At 32.2% G+C, this 27,450-nt stretch overlaps 2 protein-coding genes across 4 annotated transcripts; one reads left to right on the top strand and one right to left on the bottom strand.

Moving 5' to 3' along the window:
* The first annotated feature begins 745 nt into the window (after positions 1 to 745).
* On the top strand, positions 746 to 14,706 carry LOC139488925 (galactoside alpha-(1,2)-fucosyltransferase 2-like). Of its 3 annotated transcripts, XM_071274900.1 has the most exons (6): positions 746 to 820; positions 9,607 to 9,703; positions 9,975 to 10,125; positions 10,923 to 10,976; positions 12,171 to 12,239; positions 13,174 to 14,706. In XM_071274900.1, exons 4-6 carry the CDS (start codon positions 10,925 to 10,927, stop codon positions 14,163 to 14,165), a joined length of 1,113 nt encoding a protein of 370 aa, XP_071131001.1. In that variant the 5' UTR covers positions 746 to 820; positions 9,607 to 9,703; positions 9,975 to 10,125; positions 10,923 to 10,924; the 3' UTR covers positions 14,166 to 14,706. The 3 variants fall into 3 exon arrangements, with proteins under 3 accessions (XP_071131001.1, XP_071131003.1, XP_071131000.1); XM_071274902.1 differs by lacking the exon at positions 9,607 to 9,703; XM_071274899.1 differs by lacking the exons at positions 746 to 820; positions 9,975 to 10,125 and adding an exon at positions 7,073 to 7,446 and having other exon boundaries at positions 8,057 to 9,703; positions 13,174 to 14,482.
* Positions 5,775 to 6,101, bottom strand: LOC139490135 (uncharacterized). Its single transcript, XM_071276986.1, has one exon. It carries the CDS (start codon positions 6,099 to 6,101, stop codon positions 5,775 to 5,777), a length of 327 nt encoding a protein of 108 aa, XP_071133087.1.
* Positions 14,707 to 27,450: the final 12,744 nt, after the last annotated feature.

Here is a 27,450-nt window from a genome sequence, read left to right as displayed (position 1 = left end):
AAAGCTTGAGTGGGTTAACATAGAAAATCAGTGATGGTAAATGACTAGAAGAAAGAGTATTTGCAGATGTCCGTGGGAGGGGAGGGAAGGAATCGTCCATAGTTCTGCAGAACAAAGTTAAAACGTCAAAATATCAAAGAAAAATATTGATATTACTGGTGATCTACCACTGAATACTCAACCACTGCATGATTCGTATGTGAGGTGTTGTGAGTTGAAGAGCCAATACTTCCTCATAATGGATGTATTTTTTTTTATGCCCCACCTACGATAGTAGAGGGGCATTATGTTTTCTGGTCTGTGCGTCCGTTCGTCCGTCCGTTCGTTCGTCCGTTCGTTCGTCCGTTCGTCCGTCTGTCCCGCTTCAGGTTAAAGTTTTTGGTCGAGGTAGTTTTTGATGAAGTTGAAGTCCAATCGACTTCAAACTTGGTACACATGTTCCCTATGATATGATCTTTCTAATTTTAATGCCAAATTAGAGATTTTACCCCAATTTCACGGTCCACTGAACATAGAAAATGATAGTGCGAGTGGGGCATTCGTGTACTGAGGACACATTCTTGTTTCTTCTTAAATTTTAGATGATCAAGTTGAATCCATTAACCATGTTTACTAATCTTCATGCGCATTAGGATCACTGAATTTCCTTTGTTGTAAATCTCTCAATTAAATGTTCGCGTGATTCAACTTAATCTAATATTCGTATTTTTTTTTTAAATACTCACGTCATACCACTTATTAAAAGTGTTTACTTGATTCTTTTTAATAAAGTGTTTCGGATAGTTTTGTCTGAACCGGAAAGAGAGAAAAGAACAATTTAGTAAGTTAAAGTCTCCTCTAGATCTGCTTTTTTTAATTTAATTGATTGCATGTGTAGCATGATAGAACAATACATAATTCACAGCAAGATGGAACAATACTAAATTTAAAGAACGATTGACAAATAATACTAGAATCTACTATAAACTACATGTATACGGTTACATTCATTTTGATTTGCTTTAAATTATATGGTCACCCTTTCTCTTTGCGACATAATACCTTCTCGTTATGTCAGTTAAAAACTCCGTTAGTTCCACGTTTATGTATGTGGTATAAAACACTACAAGGAGATAACTCTGAAAAATGAAAAAGTCAGCTAAATGTTTGAATCACATTTTACTGTTAAGGCAATATTTAGTTTCTCAATGATCAAAATAATTTTTTGTCAAATCACTTTATATCTTATGATTTTTTTTGTGACAATTTGTATGGTTCCTGTATGCTAAAATTGGTATATGTTTGTCAAAGGGTCAAAGTACATAATATGGTTTGTACCACATTAATGTGACTTATCATCCTATCACCACTAAGGTCTCACATAAATGTTATATTCAAGTTGTTGAATATCCTGGCCACACCATATGGATTTATTTATAATTGTATGATTCCACAATAGTTTATCTGATTTGACTTCAAACTTATATGGTCTTGAACTATACATTATAATTGTACTGACGTTGTTCATCATTTTTATAATGTGTAATAGTATACTTTAATTTGTTTTTGTAATTATTACATTTACTCTTTTGCTTATTTTTGGTAATAACCATTTGATGTGACTTGGTACTTGTACATACCGTATTATAGTGCTATGGTATTTTTTAGTATTCTTATTTAATTTTGTTTTTGCTAAATTTAATGTGCTTTGTCTGTATGTTTTTCTGGGGTTTGTTTTATGACATACTTGCAACCCTTGCAACAACTCTTTGACAGGTCCGTAGGTGGCCTGTTGCTAGGCAAAATGTCTGTCCCTATCCAATATACTCTCATTTTCCAGTGGCAGTCCAAATTTCCCCGACCATCATCCCGAATGGCCTCTATTATGACAGGACCTATCTATTGTTTATATTGCTAACTTGTTCTCGTCCTGAACAGGCATGTAATATTTGCCACTGGACGTTAATCAACCAAAAACCAATCAATCAAGTTTATGCTGCATAAGATTATGATAAAATGTGAACTGCTGTAGTCCTATTTTTTTTTACATTTTTTCCTAGTATGTCTGTTTCTTTGTTCACATATTGTTGTAAAAAAATGAAAGTTTATGTCTGACAATTGAGAGGTTTAGTTAGCTATTAAAAAAGGTTTAATCCACAATTTTTTACACAAAATTCCTGTACCAAGTTATGTATTCATTCGTTTAATGTGTTTGCGCTTTTGGCATTGTGTTTTGAGTTTACCTCGGAGGTCGATGTATTTGTCATTTTACCTTAATTTCATTATATTTGATTACTTAATATCGATTTCCTAAATGGATATTTTTCAAAAACCTGTCTGAATTAACTCTTAGAATTACAAACCTAACTGTCTTCATAGTCTCTGTAATTTTCCCTTCTTCTTTATTGATAAAACAATACTCCACCTGCATTACTGCCTTCAACAATGAACAAAACCCTTAATGTATAATCAGTTACATTTCTGCCTTCAACAATGAACAAAACCTATACTGTATAATCAGTTTCATTACTACATTTACCTACAACAATGGACAAAACCCATACTGTATAATCGGTGACATTATTGCCTTCAACAATGAAAAAACCCTATACTGTATAGTCAGCTACATTACCGCCTTCAACAATGAACAAGACCTATACTGTATAATCAACTACATTACTGCATTGAACAATGAACAAAACCCATATTGTATAATCAACTACATTACTGCCTTCAACAATGAACAAAACCCATACTATATAATCATTTATGTTTCTGCCTTCAACAATGAACAAAACCCATACTTTAAAATCAGTTATGTTATACTGCTCTCAACAATGAACAAAACCCATACTGTATAATCAGCTACATTACTGCCTTCAACAAGGAAAACACCTTATTGTATTATCAGTTATGTTACTGCCTTCAACAATGAACAAAACCCATACTGTATTATCAGTTATGTTACTGCCTTCAACAATGAACAAAACCCATATTGTATAATCATCTACTCTTCTGCTTTCAATAATGAACAAAACCCATACTGTATAAACAGTTACATTACTGCGTTCAACAATGAAAAAAACCATACTGTATACTCAGTGAACTTATTGCCTTCAACAATAAACAAAACGCATACTGTATAATCAGTTTCATTACTGCCTTCAAAAATGGACAAAACCCTTACTGTATAATCAGTTACATTACTACATATGCCTTCAACAATGGACAAAATTCATCCTGTTTAATCAGTTTCATTACAACATTTACCTTCAATAATGGACAAAACCCATACTGTATCATCAGTGAAATTATTGTCTACAACAATGAATAAAACCTATACTTTATAGTCAGCCTCATTACTGCCTTCAACAATGAATAAGAACCATACTGTATAGTCAGCTTCATTACTGCATTGGACAATAAACAAAACCCATACTGTATGATTAACTACATTACTGCCTTCAACAATGAACAAAACCCATACTATATAATCATTTGTGTTACTGGCTTCAACAATGAACAAAACCCATACTTTATAATCAGTTGTGTTATTGCCTTCAACAATGAACAAAACCCATACTGTATAATCAGCTACATTATTGCCTTCAACAATGAAAAAACCTTACTTTATAATAAGTTATGTTACTGCCTTCAACAATGAACAAAACCCATACTGTATAATCAGTTATGTTACTGCCTTCAACGATGAACAAAACCAATACTGTATAATCAGCTACACTACTGCCTTCAACAATGAACAAAACCAATACTGTATAAACAGTTACATTAATGCGTTCAACAATGAAAAAACCCATGCTGTATAATCAGCTTAATTACTGCCTTCAACAATAAACAAAATCCATACTATATAATCAGTTATGTGACTGCCTTCAACAATGAACAAAACCTATACTGTATAATCAGCTACATTACTGCCTTCAACAATGAACAAAACCCATACTGTATAATCAGATATGTGTATGCCTTCATCAATGAACAAAACCCATACTGTATCATCAGTTATGTTACTGCCTTCAACAATGAACAAAACCAATACTGTATAATTAGTTTCATTACTGCCTTCAACAATGGACAAAACCCATACTGTATAACCAGTTACATTTCTGCCTTCAACAAATGAAAAAAACCCATACTGTTTAATCAGTTTCATTACTACCTTCAACAATTGACAAAACCAATACTGTATAATCATCTAGATTATTGCCTTCAACAATGATCAAAACCTATAATGTATAGTCAGCTACAATACTGCTTTCAACAATTAGTACCCATACTGTATAATCAGCTATATTACTGCATTGAACAATGAACAAAACCCATACTGTATAATCAATTACAATACTGCCTCCAACAATGAACAAAACCGATACTATATAATCAGTTATTATAAACCTGTCCTCTGTTTTTAGGGATTTTTGTAATTATCCTTGTGAATTCCTGAATAATCCGTGTACTCACTATGTCCATCTTACCACAGTCAGTACTATAATAATCCTAGTACAAAGTAAAATACATACCTATATCATACTTAGTAACCCTTAATTGAATTTTTTTAGTCATTCATTTAACTTGCATTTATTAGTCTTTTCAATATTCCTCTGAAATTTAAGTATTAAACATCACTTTCAGCGTTACTTTTACAATCACATTATTCTTCATGTACACTTTGGTTATTTGTGTTGTTGTATTGCTGTCCAATTAAAGTACATCCCTATCATCTCCTTTATCTTCACTTAACATTGAACATATTCTGAGATATAACATTTGAAAAAAATAAATATGAAATTCTCTTTCCAAATGCTTATGTATCTTTTAATTTGAATCAATAATACATTGATCAGTTATTATGCTCAAAGTATTCAAATTATGTTTCATTGGCATTTTACAGAATGGTGTTTTATCAGGACTCAAAATTTAAAAAAAAAGTTTGAAATCAATATTCAAACCATATATTCAGTCATCTTTCTAAAGGAAATTTCTTTCAGTTTTCTATCATCCTTTTTTAGGTGACTATGCAGTATGGGTTTAATCATTGTTCAAAGCACATAGTGACCTATAGTTGTTAATTTCTTTGTCAATTGGCTATCATACTGCATCTTCTTAGTTCTATTTACACAGTATAATATGACTACTGACAATGAGATATTGCAGCCTGTACCAGTATCAAAAAAGCATTAGGAATGTTGGGAGAATCATGAATTAGTCTAAGATAAAAAATAGAATTTAATTGAAAAAAAAACACAAATATCAAAGGTATTGCAATTTGTTGTCTATAGCTGTTGTCCTGGTAAAATTACAATATATATATAAAACAAAAATTTACTTCTTTTTTTCTCTGTATCTTTATATTATTCTGACTTTTGTTTCAAAATATTCCATTATTAGATTAATTTTTAAATCAAATTTAAGAATCATGAGAATCTGTCCTTTTCAAACTTATGCTATCATCAACACCTTAAATTATAGATAGGTCCTTATATACAAGGGAAATCAATAGAATCCAGAATTAATTTCAACTCATAATGTTGGTCTGTGAAGTTTCTGGACTGCAATTCTCACTAACGCATCCTATCGTTTAAGCATCTTCTTCACTTACATCCTATTTCGAAAGTTCGAGTTGTATATAACATGTAGAAAGCATGTAGAAAAATCACTAAATCCAGAATATTCGATCTTATAAAGTTTGGCCTTGTAGTGTCTAGACTTCCTTTGGCATTAAATACTACATCTTATATCAATAGTTCCTGATGAAGACAGAGCAAGGAAAATCTTTAGAATCCAGAATAGTTTAACTCATAAAGTTTTGCCTTTGTAGTGTCTCGACTTCCTTTCTCACTAACACATCCTATAAAGATACTTCCTGTTGTAGACAGAACAAGAGAGTATGGAAGTAAAATCCCCATAACATAGAGATGGTAGCAGTTTATACTTTGTCCTTGGTCAGTCATTATATGTAATGAATGATTGTTCATATCTGTAACAATGATTTTATCTGATGGTGTTGTTAGTATTCCTACAGGCATAAATGGCTTGTTTACAGTGTTGACATCAGGGTGTCCAGAATACGTCCCTAGAATGCCTCCTCCTGGTGATAACATTATTAATCTACCTCTGTCTGCTATCATAATCTGACAGATCCACCACACAGATGTTACCAGTACTGGCAGTAGTTACACTCCAATGGTAAGAAAATATTTGTTTGTTGTGATTATCATGTTCATATTCCTTTAGTTGTTTTCCTTCCTGATCCAATACAATAACTACACGTCTTTCCGTGGCAGGGAAAGGTTCTCCTGGAGACCAAGCTCCTATGATGACTCTGTGATCACTTGTCACATGGATACTGGTTGGTAACAATGGTTTTACATCATACCACGAATCTTTTATCTCCCCTGTCATGGTGTTGATTAGTTTGAGTTTAGTCTCACCTGTTACAACAAGAATGTTATTTGAATGAGTAGTTACTATTTTCTAAAGCTTAGTGTTTAAAATTGTTATAACTTCAGTTTTGTTTTCCCTAATTTTGACATGTTGTAACTTTAATTTGTTACTATCTGAAATCCATACTGCTATATGGTGAATATTAGTAAGATCAGTTGCTTAAACTTTGGATATTTCAATATGAATTTTAATATTTTGGATATAATAAACAGCAAGCTTGGTTAGAATGCTCTTCACACTTCATATCACTGAATATGATCATATCCTTTGACCCTTCAGGTTTTCCAGTGTCATTAACGTTAAGTATTTTATGATCTTTTCCAATCTTTAAATGGATTCAATCTGTACACTTGTCACACATGTGCTACATTTCCATTGAATTTTATTTCCACCTTCACATAACTGACATCCAACTGGAATTTGACCTTTTTGTATCGAACTTGGGAAAGCCATTTCAAAATTCAAAAATGTATGACTTTATAACTTCCTTGTTCATTTATCTATAGTTATCGCTATATATACAAGTCTATATATATCAATATCTATTTATATCTACTGTTTTGACTTGTGTATATGTACTGGCTTTTTCCATACATGGTATTTCACAGGTAGATTGTATCCACAAGAGTGCAATTCTATCTGTCTTATGCGAATAGTAAATACCAGTGTATATTTCCTTTCCATATTTCACAGAACCTTGTGAAATAGAGTCCCATTGTATACTATGTAAGATACCTTTTCTTTATCATTTATACTGAGATACAGAACCACATTATTGTAAGCGAGGCGTTGATACAGATCAGTAAGTTCGATAATACAAATAATGTACATTATCGTCAGATGAACAATAACATAAACCTTTACATTTTACTTTTCAATGCATGCCAAAATATTCACTGGTTTAAGTAATGATATTTATAAAACCGAAGACCAATATGTAACAGGGCATTTGTCCTATTGCTTATACAAGTACACATTCAGTAATAAGTCTGATAATTTAAGGTAGATCATAAGTAGATGTTTTTAAGACAGAATTTTTTTATAATTTGCCAAAATGAAGATCTTACAACGCTTTTTTCAAAAATATAACAAAAAGTATGGGTCACTGTGCTATTTTTCGAGCTATGAGTCGTTGAAAACTGCTTAAATTTGGTTAGTTTGTTCATGAACATGATGAAAAAATACATATGAGTGCATAAAAAAATTCTATAAGATAGAATTTTGAAATAAATTGTTAGAAGATAGCCTTTCATAATATATTTTAAGAAAATAAAAAGAAAACTATCGTCACCGAACTTGTTTTCTTGCCACAAGTAAAGGTAAACAATTTCCCTATTAGTCCAGTATAAATTTTGTACTTAAAGAGTTATCTCCCCTTAAATGGCTCATTTGAAAAAAAATGATTTTAAAAACCAAAAATCTTGATATTTGTTAAAACTTTTTGAATAATACAATAAATTTACAAGTTTTCTTTATAGAGATAAACAGTCTAACCATTAACATGATTAAATTGCAAATCTGTTTCCAAAGTTGATTTGGGTAAATAACTAGACCGATTTTGTACTGTAATTGTACAATCCAAGATGGCAGTACACCATGAATCTACCTTAAGAGTTCAAAAAAGTAAGAAAAAGATTTCTAAAAGTTTGTAATTAAATATTCTGAAGCCCGCCACCGGGTGTGAGATTTTCGTGGTGTGTTGAGGACCCATTGGTGGACTTCGGCTGTGTTCTGCTCTTTGTTTGGTGTTATGTATATTTGACACATTCTCAATTTCTATTCTCAATACTATTAGTACAAACATACAACATGTTCAAGTCGGATTCCCAGCTAGTTCCTATCATGTAAATTATTAGACGTATAAATTAAACCAAAAATAACATGTATTAATGAAATGTGGTTTATGGAAGAATGTAATTCAATTTTGAGAGCCATAATAAGAACCAGGATGCATAGAACTAAATGTGTTTTTTACGGAATCATTCAGCTTTGAATGAGTACATCATCAATTTTATAAAACCTATCTGGTAATTAGGAAGACCTCATGTGATATTGCTGAAAAGTTTGAGGACGGTTTCAATATATTTTTTTAAGATTATCTGCAAGGATATTAAAAGTAAAATTACAAAAATACTGATCTCCGAGGTAAATTCAAAACGGAAAGTCCCTAATCAGATGGCAGCATCAATAGCTCAAACACATCAAACGAATGGAGAACAACTGTCATATTCCTTACTTAGTACATGCATTTTTACAATAGAAACCGGATTTATGAAAAAAAGACAATAAATCAAATACAAAGATTGTTTTTTTAATTTATTTTTCTATTTAATACTTTCAACAAATAATTACATGTATAACAAAATAAATTAAATCATTATCTAAATTTAAGTACTGAGTAAGCTTATTTCAAAATCCATGTTTTAAGTGTTAGTTTATTTTATAAACATACATTCTTTTCAATACTATTTAGCTTAAAGTCATTAGAAACCTCAAATCAAAAAAAAATAATGCCTACGTTTTTTTTATAACTCAATAGATAGTTTTCATTATTAAACTTATGTTCATATACTTTTTTCTGAAGAAAATTCTTTAATTTATTCATTTTTAGAGGAAGTTTACTTTATTTTTATTGCTTCCTTTCAGGAAGAAATTCCCCGACATATTTTCCGTATGCAAATTGACCTCAGTGTGAACCATCTCGTAAAAATCCGGTGATCACAATACGCATGGGTGTCCTTAAAATAAACTATTATCTGAATTTAAATGTTAAACACGTGCTCAATTTCTATGCTTTTTGGTGTTTTTTTGTCGATTGTTGACAAACAGGTGACAATCGTTAAACTTCGTCTTCAAAACACGAATTTTAATTACCTGCCATATTTTCACAACAGCACTGACTGATTGAAAAAAAAATTAACGATTTTACGAAATTTACACGAAAAAAATGATAAATTCGTACACAGAAGACTAAGTTTATGATGTTTGTATGCATTGGGTCAAGAATTGGCAGAACATTATTTTTCACCGGTCACTCGTTTCTTATGACTTTAATTCAAAATTATTATTGTTTAATTTTATACATTTAAACTACTTCTCACAATAGAGAGGTAATTATTTTTACATCAGATATTCAAACGCTTGTATCGGATTTCTTTGTAGACACACACAAGGAAATCATAAAGCTTTGTTAGTTTAAAATACGTCAGCGATCAATGCAAATATACAATGCACACTACTAACCGTACATTTTACCCAGGTAAGCATGTTATTTTATTTCAAAAGATACTCATCGACTTAAACGAAACATAATAAGCTGTTTTCATCATTGATCTAGACCATAATTACAAATACAGACATTTCTTTAAAAAAATCTTTATTGGAGTTCACTAAGCATGAAACTGTAGAGAAACACACTTACGAACATTGGGTAAATGTAAAAATAAACAACATTTTAAGTGTGAAACCTTTTATTGCCTATTGTAATGTTAGATGCGTGAGCTCTGACTTAATATGATTAACTGTTGCAGTACTTCTTATCAGAGTATATTTCAATGTTTACTGGTTACAACCAACGGAGCAAAAAGCCATATTGCATTGACTTCCGGTTAGGGGCACATGTATATACTATTTTGTATTATAGTAAAAGAGAAAGATGAATCGATGAAAATTTTAAAGCAGGTAATTTTACTGGTTATTTAAATGTTGCTTTGATTCGATTATGTGTATTTCATTGTCTGTAAACAACGCTATGTATGCGTATGGCCTCGTCGAAGTTTCTAACACAAAGAAGAATTGTGATAACTGTACACAACCATATATGACATCTTCTGGTATCCAGCTTTTGCTGTGATCGACCGGCTATATTCATATGTTAAGTTCAATTCGAGGCCTTGTTTAAGTGATGTTGATTCCATTAAAAACAAAGCCGACGTTTGATAAGAAAAATTCACAAAACGTGTATACAATGTACAAATGACACATTGATAGCTATTCGACTAGACCACACGCTGCAATTTTCACAAAAAAAACCCAACAAAATAGATGTTAATAAAATGAAATAATTGTTCGTACAAACGAATATTTGTTTATAGAATTAAAATATATATTCAATACATCAAAAAATGTATCCATAAAAACAAATTATAATAAAGAATAAATTAATGTTTATTAATGAGTTCATAAAAACAAAAAATTGTTCGTAAAAACAAAAACATGTTTATAACAAAGATTATGTATTCATGAAAACATAAAATCAAAATATATTCATTCATAAAGTCAAATTATTCATTCATAAAATCAAAATGTTGATGCAAAAACAAGAAAAACTAGGATATTACGAATGTCTTTTGCAAAATGTCTGAAGTCTCAAATGAGACAAATTAAAGACATCTTCTGTAATGAGTTCGTGAGAATTGAGTTTTATTCATATATATATATTCATATGTTTAACGATATGCCTCTTTTAATTTACATAGATATGGGATCCAGTTGGAGAATTGTTAGCTGTTTTTTCTCTTCGATCAGATTTGGTAAGTAATTTCATTATTTTTTTTTTATTTTTTTTCAATTTCGTAAGCCTGTGTGTTATAGATTTATAAAATTCTATAATTATACAAAAGATAAGAACTCAAAACAAACTAAAAGACAACGGGTCATAATATTTAGCAATACATAATTGGTAATAATTGACTTTTACTACACGTACAACAAGTGGAGAATGGACGAAGTGAAGATATGTCTTTATTACCATATATATATATTTACAAATCCGATAAAGCCAAAAGGCACCCCTTATATACCTTCTCATGTCGTGATTCAGATACCCTTCTAATTTAATTTTTAATATTTTTTTTATCAAGTTACATTGCGCATATTAGTTATCAATGTATTTGAATGGCGTAGGATCATACTTTAACATATGCAAAAACAGTTGATGAATAAATGTCAAAATGAATTAATTAACAATTTGATACATTTTGAACAGTAACCATGATACGCTAAAACCAATAATATAAGTCATAGACATATTATATTGACCGGTTGACGTTTACAGACAAGAGAAAAAAGACATAAAATACGGAATGGAGATCGAAGTATGGCCAAATAAACAAATATTTAATACGAAAACAGAAACTCCGTTCTAGAGCCTCGTATTAAATAACCATAGACCTGTATAGTTTATATACTTTTTGTATCCGCATCGATATCAAACTGTATTCGACTGCTTCCAAATTGTTGACTTTGATTGTGTATTTATTTTTATTTTTTCTAAATTTAAAAGTTCGTAAGTTGTTAAACTATCTCTAAAACATTTCATCCTATATAACCACCTACTTTGTAAACATTTTCTATCAAATATATGTGTGGGTGTGGGTGGCAATTTCGGTCCAAGTTTGTTTTATACAGGTTTGTTTTTTATTAGAGGATATATTTCAAATATTTTATTTTTCTACTTCTTTTCTATTCTTTCAAAACAAATACAAAAATTTCCAGAAATATAATACATGGCTTTATACCAGGGTCTTAACAAAGATGTTTTGTAATATATATTTATTCTTTTTTTAGAATTATGTATGTGTCTTTTTTTAACGTGTCTATACACTTTGAAATAATTTGATAATAAAGAGACAAGAAAAATTTGACTTGTTGGACTCTATCTTGTATTATTTTAATATGTAACCTGTGAATGCAATTTCTTTTTTATGGACTTTAATCTTTTTCAGTATACGTAAGAATGGTACAAATAAATGTTTGGAACATAAGTGGCCATTTTCGTCTTCTCCTACAAAATAGTAAGTACAATTTAATGATAATATGTTTTCAAAAAATTGTTTTAAACATGTGTCTTATTGCAGACGAGTTTTAAAACAATTTTAGGGGGAAGGAATGGAACCATAAAAGGGTTTTATGAAGAAATGCTGTCACTGTTTTGTTTAAAGTCACCTTTGAATATGATATCCTCCTAAATTCTCGAAAGATTCGGATTTATTTAGAAATACATGTGAGGCGTCCAGGATAAGACTGTGTAGTACTTAAGTTGCCATTTGAGTTATACAAGCTTGCATGAATTTGAGATGCCTATGGAAAAAAGGAATTCCTTACTTAGGCTTCCACTTTTTTTCAAAAGCCTGGCTCCGTAGTCAAAGTACCATGGTGTACTCGAGTCAATTACTTTCAAGTAAAGGGTTAGATTCATAGTGGCAAGGTGAGAGGAAGAACATATTCTTACAAATTTCGAACTATCATTAATATCTTGTTGTTATTTTTAATTTTCATTTTGTTATGTTGTGTCACATATTATAAATATGTAGTTTTATGGCAATAAAGATTTGAATTTGAATTTGAATTTATACTAATTTGTTGTTTGTTATTTGCTTAACATTTGAAGCGGAAATATATTCAAACAATATTGAAGTTTGCTATATTACAAATTAGTGTAATAACATTTTGGTTTTGCAAGCTGGGACGAAAATGGCGGACCTTTAGACTGTCTGTCATTTGTATTCGTTAGTTTCAGGAGTAACGCTACAAGGGAAAATATAAGTCATTAGAATATTCCTGTATTAAGGCGTGATAGCGTGATTGGTTATTTTTAAGCAACTCTGTAAAGTTCGTTGTGCTTTTGATTTATATGCATGTGAAAAAAAGGTTTTTTAAAACTACTAAATTTTAAGAGTTCTGGTAACCCAATTACAACCATGAATAACTCGTTTTTTTCTTTAACAGGAACAGCGAAAAAATTTGCAGTCATTTGCATGCTTTTAACAGGGATTTATTATACATTTTTTTACCATCATTCTGCTCATCATGATTTACCCTATCAAGATCTTTCAGAAAAATATAATTGCAGTTCGATTGCTCATATGGATAAAATAGGAATCAAAAGAAACAAATCAGTGTGTGTAAAATTCGCTGGAGGATTAGGAAATCAAATGTTCGCTTTTTGTTTTGGATACACTATCGCTCGGAAGAAAAACATGCATTTGGTATTAACAAGGGAACATATTTTAACACAGTATTTCAAATTGGTTCCATATCATTGGAAGGATTATGATTTAAACGCAGGTATTTGTGGTTGTTTTCCATTAATAAAGGATAAAGGATTTGATTGCGGATATGACAAAAAATTAGAACATTTACCAAGTGACCAAGATTTATTATTTTTGGGATTTTTCCAATCCTGGAGATATTGGAAAAACTATGAGAATGAACTGAGACAAATACTTCAGTTTCAGGATAATATTTTACATGAAGCGAAATCTCAGTTTCATAATATTCTTTCAAAACACAAAAATGATCAAGGTATAACAACAATAGGGGTACATATACGTAGATTCGAAAGGTATGATACAGATGAATTTGGTAAAAACAATGCACCAAAAGAGTATATAATTCATGCCATGGACTATTTCAGAAATCTGTATAAAAAGTGTTTATTTCTCATTTTTTCTATTAAAATGAAATGGACTAAAAAGAATATTCCACAAACTGATGATATTTTCCTTGTCGAAGGCAATTCCGCACCAGTGGATCTTGCAATGTTAACACTTACGAATCATACCATAATGACCGTCGGAACATTTGGCTGGATGGCTGGATGGATGACACAGGGGAAGACCGTTTACTACAAGCATCCGGCCACGCCTGGGTCAGAGTTTTCTAAACTTTATTCGAACTATTCTGATCATTTCTATCCCGGATGGATTCCCATGGAATAAATTAAGTGAGCGACGATACGCGTCTGGTCTTGGATCTTTTAACGTGTCTAATGACGACTTGCGTCTTCTAAAGTGTCTAATGGCGGCTTGTGTCTTCTAAAGTGTCTAATGACGGCTTGTGTCTTCTAAAATGTCTAAAGACGGGTTGTGTCGTCTTAAGTGTCTAATGACGGCTTGTGTCTTCTAAAAGTGTATCATGGTAGTAGTGACTGACAGTACTATACTAACTTCAATCTGAAAGAAATACATTTCATGATTTTTACAAAACATCTAAAATTGTTTATAAATTATTTGTAGCAGCTGTACTTACCGTAAAATCTTTAGCACAATTTCTGGACATACATTAAGGATTTTAGTTATAATTTCGAGGGCTTCAGTTACTTTTGGGTGATACAAATAAACGACCTTATGAAATAAAGCAGCATTTGCCAGCATTAGGGCTTAAATACATGAAAAACGCATGTTTATTGTGTTCTTGTATTTCTTCCCCGGCATTTCATTTGTATACTATTTAATGTATATAAATAAAGATTAAAATAAATCAGCTGTTTTGCTTTACAGGGATGTGTTTTGCATTACAAGTAACTTTTCTATATTGTAAGTAGCCAATCTATCGGAACCCATCTGAATAAAGGCAATAAATAGTATTATACCGCTGTTTAAAAGTCATAAATCGATTTGAGTGAAATAAATCCAGGTTATTAAACCAAAACCGAGGGAAACAATGGAACAAGATAAATAAAACTCTGCTACAACACAAACGAATAAAAACACAGAAACGAACTATTTGATAACAACTGCTATATTCCTAACTTGCTACAAGACATTTTAGGAAAAATGGTAGGTTGGACCTGGTTTTATGGCTAGCTGAATCCCCAGCTTATATGACAATGTTAAAATTACATCTAAATTGACATCATTGCGTTACAGGAACACAGTACAAATAAATACAAAAACTCTCAGGACAGGGAAATACACACACAAAAAAAACAGGACATTTAAACATGTAAACCACAGAAAAACTACGACCCCCTAAATTAATATACAACAGTCCAATATAATTATGAACTGTGCGTCTCACGAATGTATCAACGCCACAAAAATTGATGGCACAAGTAAATTTCTAAAGCCTCGATATAAATTAAATTTGTAATGGTGGTATTAGTTGTATACGACAGTTGTTGTCTATTCGTTTGATGTGTTTTATCATTTGATTTTGACATTTGATTAGGGACTTTCTGTTGTGAATTTTCCTTGTAGTTCAGTATTGTTGTGATTGGGTTTTTTTTTGGTACTTTCTAACCATTACAAAATTATTTAATATAAACTTGTATTAATAAAGGTGTAATCATTTGTAGTTTCTAAACATATAGAAACAAATTGAATCAAAACCACAAATGATAAGACATAATACAATAGCCTACCAGAATTACAAATAAAACATCAAAACTAAATATATAAATATTGGATGTATAAAAACTGACACGTCTATTCGAATGTACAATCGAAAAAACAGTCATATACTAGCATACTAGACAACGTAGATGGTAAACCACAATCTAAGACGTGGTGAAAATGTCGTAAAGATCAAATAGTGATGATGTCCATAAATTTACAAAGCGTCTTGTTTAATGTTCGTTCCCCATTACTCTGTTGGAGCAGTTTCTGTGTAAGGAGTACACTTGTGTATATGAAGTCCGTATAATGTGAACATGCACAAGCATAACTTATCAACTGAGATATGTGAACATCATACGATGGGTCAGAGGGTATGTTAGTGCTGAAAACGGAAATTTCATACTTAGTAAGTGGAATAGTTCCGTTTGTCATAGATTTTAGTGTTACTTCGTCTATCTGCGTCAATATTGATGAAAAGGTCAAGGTATGAAGCAGTCCTTCTAGCATCAGTGGTATCCTTAATTGCAAATCACTGGGATATATAAGATGTACATTTTTGTAAGAATTTGACAAGGTAAAGAAGTTTCTCGGCAGGTCACTGGAGACGCTCTTTCGTCGAAATATTAAAAAATCGTAAAGTAGATTTATACAGGGAGAAAAAAGAAGGATATTTCTAGGCTATAAAACACGACCCAAAAGAGAAAAACAAGAGGTAACAAACAAACAATTAGGGAGTCGCATGAAATTCGCCAGAAGGGCATATGAACTTGATAAGTTGATTAAAAATGTATCATATGTCCTTGCATTTTGTTTGGTCGCATTACTATATATTGATATAAACTGTGTATATATGTACAATTGTGAGTGTAATACTAAATTAAACTGGAAAAAAACGTTTATAATATTATATACACTTTTTAGAATTCTGATTATTATCATCACAACTATGTAAGCACAACTACTATCGGCATTGCAGCCAATCTAAATGAGAAGATCACTTAATTGAGTAGTTTATTATTTCTGAAATCAATATAAAGAGTTCTTCGAGTAAACCAACTATCATGCCAAAATTTTTATCATTTAATTTTAAAGGTTCATGGGGTCACATATCTAATTACGTATGCCTTCAAGTTTGATGAAACATTTATAATTGTAATTTCCCCAAATAAAATATATTAGGGGAGACAACTCAGATCCTTAAATGTAATTGTGGAGTGGATCACAACCTAAGGGTGACAATCGAGGACATGTATAGGATATGGCAGATCATTCAAAAATCTTATGTTAATTGGTTGTCATACTTCACAATATCAGATTATTCTAAAATCTTTGATTCATTTGTCGTCCAGCTTAACAATGGAAGATTATTCTAACATCTTTAATTATTTGTTTTCAAATTCGTATTTATGGCAAAAGAAAAGAAATAGCGGTATACAGTTGTTCAAAAGTCAAAAATTCGTTTAATTCAAGAAAATCCGGGTCAAAAAACAAAAACTGAGGGAAACACATCAACTATAAGAGGGAAAAAAAGGAACAAACAAAAATTTAACTGATACAAAAACAAACGACAACATACACAGAAATGAACTATATAATAACAACTGCCATATTCCTGACGAGACATTATCAGATAAAAATTGTTGATTGAACCTAGGTTTATGGCTGGCCAAGGCTTTTGCTTATATGGCAATGTTAAAAATACCGCCAAAATGGCAACATTACGTGACAGGAATATAGTATAAATAAATGCAAGAACACATAAGACAGAGAAATGCACGAACAAATGATATAATAGAACATTTCAACATGTAAACTACAGAATAACAATAAATGTTAGTAGATGGTGCAATTATTTGAATTGTATACCAATGTCAGTTTTTCTTCTAAATCAAACTGTGTAAAAACAAAAACATCATGTACATATACACTCCTGTATATGAAGTTTTCTGCTTCATATGAGTACAAAAACAAACCGGCCAGTAGGGGTGCACCCATCTAAAATCTTGAGTTGATTTGTTATCATTCCTAACAATGGTAGAGTATTCTATAATCTTTGTTTAATGTGTTGGCACACTTAACAACGGCAGATAATTCTAGATTTATATCATAACGAAAATGAGTAACAAACATAAGAAAAAAGACAAAATGGACAAAAAAAGTAATAATAAATGGTAAGATAATAATACATATTGAAATATAGTAAAATAATATTTTACAGAAAATGGCCTTCAAAATAAAATACAAATCGACATCCCCTTTTCTTCCAAAATCAATACCTTTTGTTCTATACATCCGACTCAAAAGACATAAATCGGTATATCTTGATTAAGTTGGTATTTTAGTTCTGAAAACGAAGGGATACAATTTGGGTTATCTATCTTTGCACTTTTGAAGATTAGAACAAGACGGACAAAGTCATCTGATTAAAAAAGATGATTTCAAGTAAACGACACAACAGAAACACAACGTTAAAATGTAACACACACAGAAACGAACTATAATATAACAGTGGCCATATTACTGACTTAATAAGTAAAATAAATGTTGCTTATTAATTGTAATAGATAATTTCTTTTATCAACTTGAAATTCAAAATACGGGCAGAAATTTTATATTTTGATCACATTTTGTACATGTATCTGTCGTTGATTTTCTTGATGAATGAATTATGTTTCTTTGATATATATGACGAAGCTCTGTACTTATACATCCCGTCATGTATTATTGTGCTATATTAAATTTTTGTATTCTTGTCTTTACTTTCTGCTGATGTGTTTTATCTCTATGCCTTTTTGTGCATGTTTGTTACATATGTTTTTTGTTGTATAGTGATTCAGATTATAACATGGTGTTGACCGTTGTTCCCTTGTTGTTTTTTTTTTAATTTTTACAAATGAAGTCTGGGTTTTTTTGTACATCGTTGTCAATATAATGGAATGTGATGCGACGGTCAAATACGTGAGAGGCTTAGCTAGCTTACCTAGATTTTAGCCAACACGGCTGTGTATTTTTGTAATGTGTCCGTTTTTTTATTTTATAGCTAGTCGCCACTTCAGTTTAATCATGTAGATCTATTATATAGTCATTTTATAAAATTTACTGTTCACTAAAGTATGAATTATTCTAAATTTTAAATAATAACGATGTTCTTGTGTTAGGCGTATTTGTTACATTTTGTTTTTGGGACTTTTGGTCTTCAGTGCTTTTCAACTTTGTACTTGTTTTGGCTTCCAAACTAAGCGTCACTGGTTAGTCTTGTGTGGTCGTGGCGCACGTCTGGCGAATTAAATTTTTAAACTGGTTCATTTGTTGGCTATTATTCATTTTTTCTCTGTGCTATATTTTGTCTCATTTATTAGTATAATTGTAGTTCTGTTATCTATTATTGTCATTTTAATGTTATAATTAACATTGCCATTTAAGCGGGAGGTTTTGCATGCCACAAAACCAGGTTCAACCCACCATTTTTATTTTTAAATGCACTGTACCAAGTCAGGGAAATGGCCATTGTTATATTATAGTTCGTTTCTGTGTGTGTAACATTTTAATGTTGTGTTTCTGTTGTGTCGTGGTTCTCTTATATTTGATGTGTTTTCCTCAGTTTTAGTTTGTAACCCGGATTTGTTTTTTCTCTATCGATTTCTGAATTTTGAACAGCGGTATACTTCTGTTGTCTTTATTTATCAACCACATGTAAGCCATGTCGATTTTTATAAAAAAAAATCAAAGAATACAGTTAAGAATAAAAAGTAATGACTGAATAGTGCTCCGCTTTTTGTGACTGTCATGCACGTGATATGTTTATTTAGCAATTTGGTACATACGAAAATGCCGGTACCATGTCAAGAATATGACAGTTCATTTAACTTTTGATTTTGCCATTCGATTAGGGACTTTTTGTTTTGAATTTGTCTCGGAGTTCAGTATTTTGGGTATTTAACTTTTTTACATATAGTTTAATTTTTTCGTGTATCTCATTCGTTGATTGGGTCACGTGTTTTTCATATATGCTGTATTTCTCCCTTTTTTACATTTTAATTCGACGTTACAATTTTAATTTTTTTTTATCTTGACTCTGTTTTACCATGGTGAAAATACTAAAATCGAGTCAATATCATTTTCAAACTTAAACTATTTACATAATTATATATATATATATAATATATAAATTAAGGACCTTCACTCAGTAAATGCGTTATATGGACCTGTTAGGTTATATTGTATCACGGATTTCGTCATTGGTCAATATAATCCGAACTGGTCCATATATAACGTGCACGAATTGACAACCTCCGAGTCGTTTAAATTCCATAATTGATATATAATTACTGCAATTTATCACAAATTGATACATTACAAATCGGGGGAAAATGATTAATTTAAAATATATATGTAAAAATTAATTAATTTTGATAGTAAATTTGCAATATTTTATCACAAATAATTTTGACAGTAAATTTAAAATATTTTATCACAATTATTTTCATCAGCAATGAATATGTAAATATTTTATATGTTAATTGCTACTTTGCTTTACACTTGAACATATAAATATTATGCAAAATCTAGAAGGATTTTTTAAGTTATAGATTTTGGTACCGTGAGTGAATCAAGCTAAGTGAAATTAGCATTACAACTTTATCCTTTTTTAAGCAGATCATTTTTTGTCTTTGAATTCATGCCGAGTTCACATGTAATTTCGATTCGCATTAACTAATTCGAATTAGTTTAATTCGCATTCGAAACGTTTAACGTCCTAACGTCAATTTTAATTCGAATTGCAATGCGCGTCAAATTCGCTAAACTGTCCAATAGTTATCAAAGGTGCCAGGATTATAATTAAGTACGCCAGACGCGCGTTTCGTCTACATAAGACTCATCAGTGACGTAACGACGTTTAAGATCTACAAATAAATCAAACATGACCAAAATGGCCAATTGCACTTCAAATTCAAATTTAACAATTTGTCGTAAATTTTTGTAATCTTTGACAAAAGTCTTCTCCTGAAACACCCCAACCAAGTCAAAAACCAAACTTTGCCACAATAAGAATCTCTAAAACTTAAGCAAAAGTATAACAGTTCCATTAATGCATGCATCAATTGTAAATCAAAATATCAGGTGAGCGATACAGGCTCCTTCTAATTGAAGCCTCTATTTGAATTACTCAGGTTGATCATATATATGCCAGTAAGCATCCTACTACCAAACAACTTCTGCTGTACTTTTTCATGTTATATTGATTATCTTAATTTATCACATAAATTTGTTTCAAAGTACATCATTCTACTAGCATTCTATTCATTTCTATATTTCTATTTACTTTAACCATTCACAGCAATTTTGGGTATCGACTCTAATTCAATCTGTGCAAGTGCCTTCGGTATTTTTTATAGTTTATATAATCTTTTAAGCTGGGGTCACACATTCACGATTTTTACTGCCGTCCTTGACAGGACCATTCCCGATTAAAATTTGTCAAAAGTCTGATCAAGATCCTGTGAATCGTGGATGGAAATTCGATTTGTATCTTTCGCCAGGTAAAATTCGACCGAGTTTGTCACGACTGCGTCCCGATTCTACCGAATGCAATCCGACAGAGATCAGATAGTGACAAGACAGTGAACCGACGCTGACGGAAGTTATCCGTTCGAAAACTGTCGGCATAATCGGGATGATCAGGTACTGTCGGAACGTAATCCTATCACGGTCCGCTCTATCGCATTGCAAACGGCTTTGTCTGGTCTCAGTCGTATTGTATTCTGTTATTGTCGGGACTTCTCCAGATCATTCCCGTTCCACAGGACACCGTCCCGAATACACAGAACATTGTTAGGAATTCGATCCGATACAGCAGAATCTGTCACGACATAGGCACGATTGTAATCCGACTAGACAAAATCGGCTGAGTTTCCCCGAATGTTACGGGACGCACCTAACTGTCGGGGTGCTTTGCCGAACTATTCGGACCCTTCCCGACCAGTAGGAATCTGTTACGAACTAAAACGACTGCGTTCAGACAATAATAGGACATTCCAGATAATTGAGGATACTAATCCGACTTTTTCACTTTTCGTGTCGTATCGCTGTCTGATCTCAAACGGGAGCAATAATCGGCAATGTGTGAACCCCGCATTATCATTTTTTATATCTCACCTGTTTAGCTCATCTGGCAAAAAGGGCCAAGTGAACTTTTCTCATCACTTGGCGTTCGTCGTCCGTCTTCGTCGTCATTTGTCGTCTGTTAACTTTAATAAAAATATTTTCCTCTGAAACCACTGGGCCAAATTTAACCAAACTTAGCCACATGATGATTGGGGTATCTAGTTTAAGAAATGTGTCTCATGATCCTGTCCCCCAACCACGATGACTGACATGGCTAAAATAGAACATAATGATGAAATGTAGATTTTGGCTTATATCTCTGAAACCAAAGCATTTGTAGCAAATCTGACACACGGTAAAATTGTTCATCAGGTCAATTTCTATATGCCAAGAAATTGTCACACGTATTAGACAACCCGTTGTTGGTTTGTTGCCCCTGAATTTGTAACTTTAAGGAAGCTTTTGAGTTTTGGGTTAATATCTTCAACATTATTATAGATAGAGTGTAAACATCAAAAATGTACAGCAAAGTTCGATCCACGAATAAGTCAACATTATCAACCTTTTGTAGTCAATTTTTAACAAGTGTTTGTATTTCAGACAAATTTAACCAAACTTAGTCATAATTGCCATAAGGGTATTGTTTAAAAAGTCAAAAGGAGTAGGACCGATTTTGGCCTCAAATTTCAGGTTCATCTGACGAAAGATTTTGACCACTTTTTAAACACTTAAGTGTCTATTTTATTTGAATTAATTATTTTATGTGAAAGATTTTAACAGATTTATTCATTAAAAACGATCCGATTCAAGCTCAAATATGAAAAATCTACCTAATATGCCGGAAAATGTCACTTTTCAGATGGTTTTTGGTAAAAATGAAAGTGGCCGCATCCGTGTTCATCCTCAACCTTTATATATGTTATGTATTATCATAAAATACAACTTACATTTCAATATTAAGGATGAACACGAATGCGGCCACTTTCGTTTTACACGAAAACCGTCTAAAATTTAACTAAAATGCTAGAATTATGAGGATTTCAGTAATTTAGCATGACTTAATGGTGCTAGTACCGGATATATGTGCATTGTATTGTCAAAAACAGCCCATATTTATGTAGCAGAAGCATTCTACTGTCTAATAAATAACTAAAGGTTTACATATTAACAATTTTGTAAAACTGCTATATTTTGGGGCCAAAAAGGGGTCTTACTAAACCTACTCCTTTGAAGATATAGTGAGAAGTAAAATCACAAAAATACTGAACTCCGAGGAAAATTCAAAGTCCCTAATCAAATGGCAAATTCGACAGCTCGTTTAAACACATCAAACGAATGAATAACAACTGTCATATTCCTGACTTTGACCAGGCATTTTTTTATGTACAAAATGGTGGATTGAACCTGGTTTTATAGCTAGCTAAACCTCTCACATATGACAGTCGCATCAAATTCCATTAAAGTAACATCGATGCGGGAACAAAACAAACAGACATAATAGGTGAAAATGTCAAATATACAGCAGTCAACATTGTTTTATAATCTTATATAAAAAAAAATATGTAACAAAGTAGTACAGAGCCACGTCATATATGTAATGAACTTATGAAGAAACATAAAAAGGCATATAGACAAAGCGCAAAGCAAAAAATGATAGACAATCAACAAACAAGGTAGACTGTCACTCTTCATAAGAGTGAATGCCCTTAAATGGGGTTTTTATTCACCCTCTCTTGTGTTTTGAGCTAAAACTATAGAAGATAGAGGGAAACTAGACAGACTAAAACATCATTAATACAAGATCAACAAATGTAATGAAGTGTATTTTGTTTGATATGCACATAAACCAAGGTGAGCAACACAAACTCTGTAGGGCCTCTAGTTATACATACTGTAACTATTGGATGTATCACTAAACAAATTCAAAAAAACTGATTTGCCCACTGAATATTACTGAATATGGTCATTAAATCAAGCTTGTGCGTGACATTTGAATCTGCATATGACTTTAAAGTTCAATTATTGCATGACGGCTGATTCAATCAAAGCAAAAATGTATTAACTTTTTATTGGTGATTCTAATATGACGTGCTTCTTTCGATTTATGAATAAACCCATGCTCTAAATCCAATATAATTTTTTGCACATGCGTATATTGACTACTGCAGAATAATGAATTTTATCAAGTTGGCATGCATTTAATATATTTCATTAACTTAAAACACTTCAAAACTATTAAATGATGCACATGTTGTAAGTAATTCTTTAATTATGACTGTAATGTGTTGCATTCCGAAATTGACATATTTGACCTAAATACATCTTTGCTAGCCAAGGGTTACGGTCCACTCCCGCTCTCTTCACCCTTGGCAGATTGAGCCAACATTTGTGATATCCGTGTTGTGCCATCTATCGGAAGATTAAAGTCCCGCCCATTCCGAATACATTATTCTTGACCAATGGTAGTACTTGAACTCTTCAATTTGGAGGTAAAAACACGGTAGCGTCTAGATTCTACCCACTTGATAAAGCCGGAAACGAAAATATACGTCAACATTCATGCATTTCTGCATAAAACATACACAGGAACTTCTATTAAAACATTCACGTTGTCACTAAATATAGTCGTATGTTTAGTGAAGTAACGACTTGTTGCACAATAAACACGTGGCAATTGTTTACAAACACTTTCTACATTTACACGTGATCATGTTATAGGCGCTTTTTGATTGGATGCAGCGAGTTTCTACTGCAACCAATAAAAATCCTTACCTGTTGTCTCCGAAATATTATCTCAATCCGCCAAGGGTGAAGAGAGCGGGAGTGGATCGTAACCCTTGGCTAGCGAAGATGACCTAAATACGACAACCGACCATTCTGGCTGTTAAAAACTTCTCCCTCTGAAAAATCACAGTGCCAGCCGTTTGCTTCTTTTTAAAAAAAAGGGAGGTTATGGAAGAGCCTACACATACGCTTTACACTTATACACATCGGACATAGAAATTACCTAAATTGTCCTATCAGAATCGATCGAAATAATTGATGCAAGCTATACTTTATTATAGTTTTAACATGGGTTGGCATTATATTCGTGTTATTTTAGCCTTCACTATCGCTCGGGCAAAAACAATCACGAATTAATATAATGCCTATCCATGTTAAAACTACAATAAAGTATAGCTTGCATCAATTATTTCTTAAACATTGTTTTACTGCACAAAAAATGTGACAAGTGCTCTGTTTTGGAGACCGATGTGAGACTTTGTTGCCGTTTCTTTGTTGTTTTTGTTTGTTTTGTTAAATGGATGTAGGGAATTTGTTTCTGGCAAAAATGCACATTCTCTCCAATTGGCAGGTTACTGTGTTAATAACTGTGCAGTCTAGAAAAAATGTTCATGAATTCTTTTATTTTTTTAGAAACTTATGGTTAAATCATCTGCGTAATTATCTTTACAAAATTATGTAATGCTTATATGCATGCTATAATTAGACCCTGCTACATGTAACGTATAGGCCCGGGGATTACTTCCTATTTGTTTAGTGGTATGAGTGTGCCGCAAAACAGGTCACTTTTTCATGCCCTGCTGGTTAGAACAGGGTTTCTTTTTCATGTTCTGCTGGTTAGAACAGAATCGCTTTTCCATGCCCTGCTGGTGAGAACAGGGTCTTTTTTAAAACAAAGTATTTGTTGAACGAGGAATACTGCTTTCTCAAAAGTTGCAAAGACAGGGCTATTAATCAATCAAATTAAGGTCATCACTCAATAAATTTTACGGTCGACATGATAAGCTGATTGGCCATCATGACAAAAGTGTGTCAGAAATCATATCTGATATTCTTCCTCAGTCATAATAACCTTCCATCATTACCGAACTAAACAAACTGAAATAACACGACGGGTGCCGTATACGGTGCAGGAAATGCTTACCCTTCCGGAGCACCTGATTTCACTCCCGGTTTTTAGTGGAGTTCGTGTCGTTTCTTATTTATTATTTATATAACTGTTGATGTGATGTGTTGTTGTCTTTTGGTTTTACGAGTCTTTGTTTACTCCTTGGTTTTGATTGTTATAATTGTCTTTCTTCTCCGAAGTAATGATGGACTTACTTGCATATACATGTGTTTCGCCGGCCCTGTCTTCGTTCTGACATTTGGCGGTGAAAGTGCAAAAACCTGCAACCGCAGAACAACCGACTATGATGCGTGTTTGGGCAAATCTAACGACTCAACGTTCACTGTTACCTACAGTAACTAGTACCATGCATACACCAGGAACCTAATGTTCAATGGTTGCCGTTTAATTGTTGATGCGGTTCATAAATGTTTGTCGTTTGTCGTTTTTTATTTAAATTATAGACTGTTGGTTTTCCCGTTTGAATAGTTTTATAAGATAGTAATTTTTGGGGACCCTTTATAGCTTGCTGCTTTGTGTGACACCAGGCTCCGTGTCAGTTGAATACCGCACTTTGACCCATAATGGTTTACTTTTACAAATTGTGACTCGGAGGGAGAGTTGTCTCATGCATTGGCACTCATAAACCATCTTCTTAAATCCACTTAAAGCCTGTATAGTAAGTGTCCAAATCATACGTTATAAATAAAATAAATAGCAAGTAATCTTAATTAATATGTAAATTTTCCAGCTGTCCAGTGGCAGTAGTCCCAAACTGTCTTATGGTTCACAATAAGGCATAAAAAAGTGTTGCGCATTGTAGTGTGTTTGGAATTTCTAGTACTCGTAATAAAAGCAAAGAGTGCAATTCCATGATCACATCAGGAAATGTATTTCGTCTTCAGCACAACCAGATAAGCATGTTTAATGGGCATACTATCTCTAGGAATATAACAAAATCGCTATATGAATAAATGTTTAAAATGCAAAAAAATCTTGTTGAAAAATCTGTCAAGTACTTTGTTCAGTTTTTTGTGGTGTTCGTGTTGTTTATTCTTTAGTTTTCTATGTTGTGTCATGTGTGCTGTTGTTTGTTTGTCTTTTTCATTTTTAGCCATGGCGTTGTCAGTTTGTTTTAGATTTATGAGTTTTAGTTAAGATGTCCCTTTGGTATCTTTCGTCCCTCTTCTACTATATATGCAATGTTCAAATGCCATTACATGCATGCTGATCATATAAGTGAAATTCAAATACGTACATTTGAAAGTGTCTTAATAATTTCGCAAAATTTATGTGTTATATCTATACGATTTTTTTAAGCCGAATAGCATGCTGATTTTAAAAATAAATTGGATAGTTTGGATACTCATTTTAAAACAGTTTTAATCCTCTCCATTCCATAACTATTTTTATTTCACCAGGCTCAGATGTAATTCTGTCAGTAATCACAAAGTCTCATATAAAATGAAGATGGGAGGAAAATATATACTTGTGTCAGTGGCGGATCCAGAAATTTTCATAAGTGGGGGCCCACTGACTGACATAAGAGGGGGCCCGCTCCAGTCACGCTTCAGTGATTCCCTATATAAGCAACCAATTTTTTTCCCAAAAAGTGGGGCCCGGGCACCCTGCCCCACCCCCCCCCCCCCCCCTAAATACGCCTCTGTGTGACTGCAGATCATTCATTTAAAATAAAAGAAACACGAAAATTGTTATTTTTGATATTTCTTTCTCTTAATCTTAAATTCACACATTTATCCAAGATATACTAATGCATCTCGCCGTACCTATTATACATACTTCATTTATACAGGTCACACCGTTCTAAATGACCTTATAATTACATTTGGACAAATTATGTTAATTATTTTTTTTATGACGTCAGAAATC

The sequence above is a fragment of the Mytilus edulis genome, chromosome 9, assembly GCF_963676685.1.
Source record: "Mytilus edulis chromosome 9, xbMytEdul2.2, whole genome shotgun sequence".
Classification (NCBI taxonomy): Eukaryota; Metazoa; Mollusca; class Bivalvia; order Mytilida; family Mytilidae; genus Mytilus; species Mytilus edulis.
Note: the sequence above shows the minus strand (reverse complement) of the source record. Positions and strands in the feature narration are given on the sequence as shown.